Below are 2786 nucleotides of genomic sequence, written 5' to 3'. Positions count from 1 at the left end.
TTAATGTTAGAGGAAAAAATTCAGACTGAACAGTTTAATTAAAGTGAAATTTTTCTATATTCTTTTCAATTTTTTTATTTTCTAGAACTTTAAAAAAGAAAATAAAAGGGAAGGCTTTTCTCTGGTTTTGGTATGAAGAGAGCTGAGTCCAAATAAGGACAGTTTGAACTCATTGAAGGATGTGTGTGTGAGCGAGGGTGGTGGTTGCTTTCCCTCTTGCTGTTTCCTTGGGAGTGGGGCGCCACCCTCTGGGGATTGCTGGTGGTGGCCAGGAACCCAGTGGGCAGCGCAGAGCCAGGGTCCTGGCAGAGGGCCTGAGCCTCTCAGGGTAGATGTCACTAAAGTGTCTGAGACAGGCGGTGAGACTGAATGGGAGAATGTGCACACACAGCCTGGGTCACACCAGCTACAGGTCCTTGCTCTGCAGCCCTAGGTCCCTGCTCTGAGGCCATCTCATGTGCGCTGATGAGATCTTTTTCAAGAAGTGGACAGATTTTTTACATTATGAAGGGGAGCATCATAGATCAGAACAATTTTAAAAGGAGAGAGAAGAAAGAAGAAGATTATTTCTAATTTTACCACCCAGAGATGGGTGGAATAATATTCCTCAATGTTTTGAAATAATTCTATCCAGGCTTTTTCTAGCCAGGGGGCTGTTATCTGACTAGAGGTGGCATTTTGTTCTCTATTACTTTCATTGGCACTGTGATAGATATTTCATTTCCCTCATGCTCTTATAAGTTGTGTGAACCACCCCTTATAGCTGCATATTGTTTCATACAAAGGCCATTCCATAACTTGACCATTTCTCTTCTGTTGGAATGAAGTGGGTTGGCCAAGAGCCCCTACATAGGCAAAGGACACACAGAAATCGCCCTGTGACAGGGAGCCGGCAAGACTCAAAGGGAGGACGGGCAGGAGGATGGGGTCGCTGGTTTTGCAGGTCTGCCTCATTCCTCTTGTGCCCAGAAGGCGAAGCCCATTTTTCTAGTAATAACCTCATTCCGCGGAATAACCTCCAACTTTCACCTAGCTGGCGAGGAGGCAGCGAGATCGTCGGGTCAGGGTGGCGCGTGGGTTCCAAGGGCCGGGTGCAGGGCGTGGGCTCGTGGTGCCACCGTTCCTGGCCAGGCCCTTGGGAGGCCACTGGCAGGCCGGGCTCTGTGATGGCCTTCCCGAAAGCCCCCGGCGAGGGCTGGAAGCGTTCAACCACGATCGCCACCAGCGCGCATTGGCCCCGCAGGCTGCCCTGGGCGACCCTAGTGAGAGCCTTCGACGGTTTCAAGATGTCGCTCCCGGAGGCGCGCCAGGACCGGATGCTGGCCACCCTTGATCCCCTGGCCTTGGACAGAGCCCTACCGCCGCCCAAGAAGCACGAGACACGGGAAAAGAAGTTCTGGGGTGATCACGAGCCGCTCTCCAAGGTCAGAACTGTCCCCGGGGTGAGGGGGCAGTGGCCTGTTCCCCATACGTTGTAGTGGGGGTGGGGGAGGGTGCCGGGACGGCGAGGTCCCCATGGGGGACCCACCTGGCTTTGTCAGGGACCCCAGTGAAGTTCTGGGCCCAGTGCCCCATTTGCGGCACACCCTAGCGGGCAAAGGCTCAGAAGTGGCTGCGGCAGGGCCAGCTGGAGGAGGTGGGGGTGGCTGGGGCTTCCCCCGCTGCCGCGCTGGAGAAACAAGGACACCTCTGGGGCGAAGACGCTATTCCTAAGCTGCGTGCCCTGACCCAAGCCAGACCCTGTGTGGTCTCTGCGGGGCCACAGTCCCAAATGCCCCCAAGGGTCGGTGAAGGAGCTTCAGGAGGAAAAGGAAGGAGAAATCTAACAACACTACGCTGTATTCTTGGTGATGTTTGATGGACACTGCATTGATAAAGCAAAGGGTGGTGGCTGGGAAGAGAAAATAATCTGACTGATCAATGGAATAGAATAGAGAATCCAGAAATCAACCCACACACTTACTGCCATCTGNAGTCAAGATTGCTTTAAAAGTTTCCCTTGTTAAATGCAAATCAAAACTACACTGAGATACCATCTCACCCCAGTTAGGATGGCTAAAATCCAAAAGACTGAACGATAAATGCTGGCGGGGTTGCGGAGAAAAAGGAACTCTCACACATTGTTGTTGGGACTGCAAAATTGTGCAGCCTCTATGGAAAATGGTATGGAGGTTCCTCAAACAATTGCAGATAGATCTACCATATGACCCAGCTATCCCACTGCTGGGAATATACCCAAAGGAATGGAAATCATCAAGTTAAAGGTATACCTGTTTCCCAATGTTCATTGCAGTGCTCTTTACAATAGCCAAGAGTTGGAATCATCGGATGAGTGGATATGGAAAATGTGGTATATCTACACAATGGAATACTAAGGTATAAAAACGAATGAAATACTGCCATTTGCAACAACATGGATGGACCTTGAGAGAATTATATTAAGTGAAACAAGTCAGGCAGAGAAAAAGAAATACCACATGTTCTTACTTATTGGTGGGAGCTAAAAATAAATAAATAAATTCACTCACACACACAAAAAATAACCGGAGGGGGGGGAGATATAACAACTACAATCCTTTGAAGTTGTTACAACAGGCAAACCGAAAGGACATTGTTGGGTGGGAGGGGGGGGAGGGAGGAGGGAGGGAGGTTTCGGTGATGGGCCATAATAATCAACCACATTGTATATCGACAAAATAAAAATTTAAAGGAAAAAAAAATTTATAGGCCAGAAAAAAAAAAAAAAAAAAAAAAGAAAAAATCATCTGTGAGCAGAAAGAATGCCT

The 2786-nt window shown here is 49.0% G+C and overlaps 1 protein-coding gene across 1 annotated transcript in view; it reads left to right on the top strand.

The window, feature by feature from the left end:
• Positions 1 to 1166: 1166 nt before the first annotated feature.
• WDR88 (WD repeat domain 88) overlaps positions 1167 to 2786 on the top strand; it is a 34450-nt gene continuing 32830 nt past the window's right edge. Inside the window, exon 1 of the mRNA XM_008585527.1 lies at positions 1167 to 1424. Within this exon, the coding sequence (XP_008583749.1) occupies positions 1167 to 1424 (258 nt within the window). The remainder of the gene's footprint in view (positions 1425 to 2786) is intronic.

Source organism: Galeopterus variegatus, unplaced genomic scaffold (assembly GCF_000696425.1).
Source record: "Galeopterus variegatus unplaced genomic scaffold, G_variegatus-3.0.2 Scaffold3605, whole genome shotgun sequence".
Classification (NCBI taxonomy): Eukaryota; Metazoa; Chordata; class Mammalia; order Dermoptera; family Cynocephalidae; genus Galeopterus; species Galeopterus variegatus.
The sequence above is the reverse complement of the archived record's forward strand: the minus strand, read 5'-3'. Positions and strand labels throughout refer to the sequence as shown.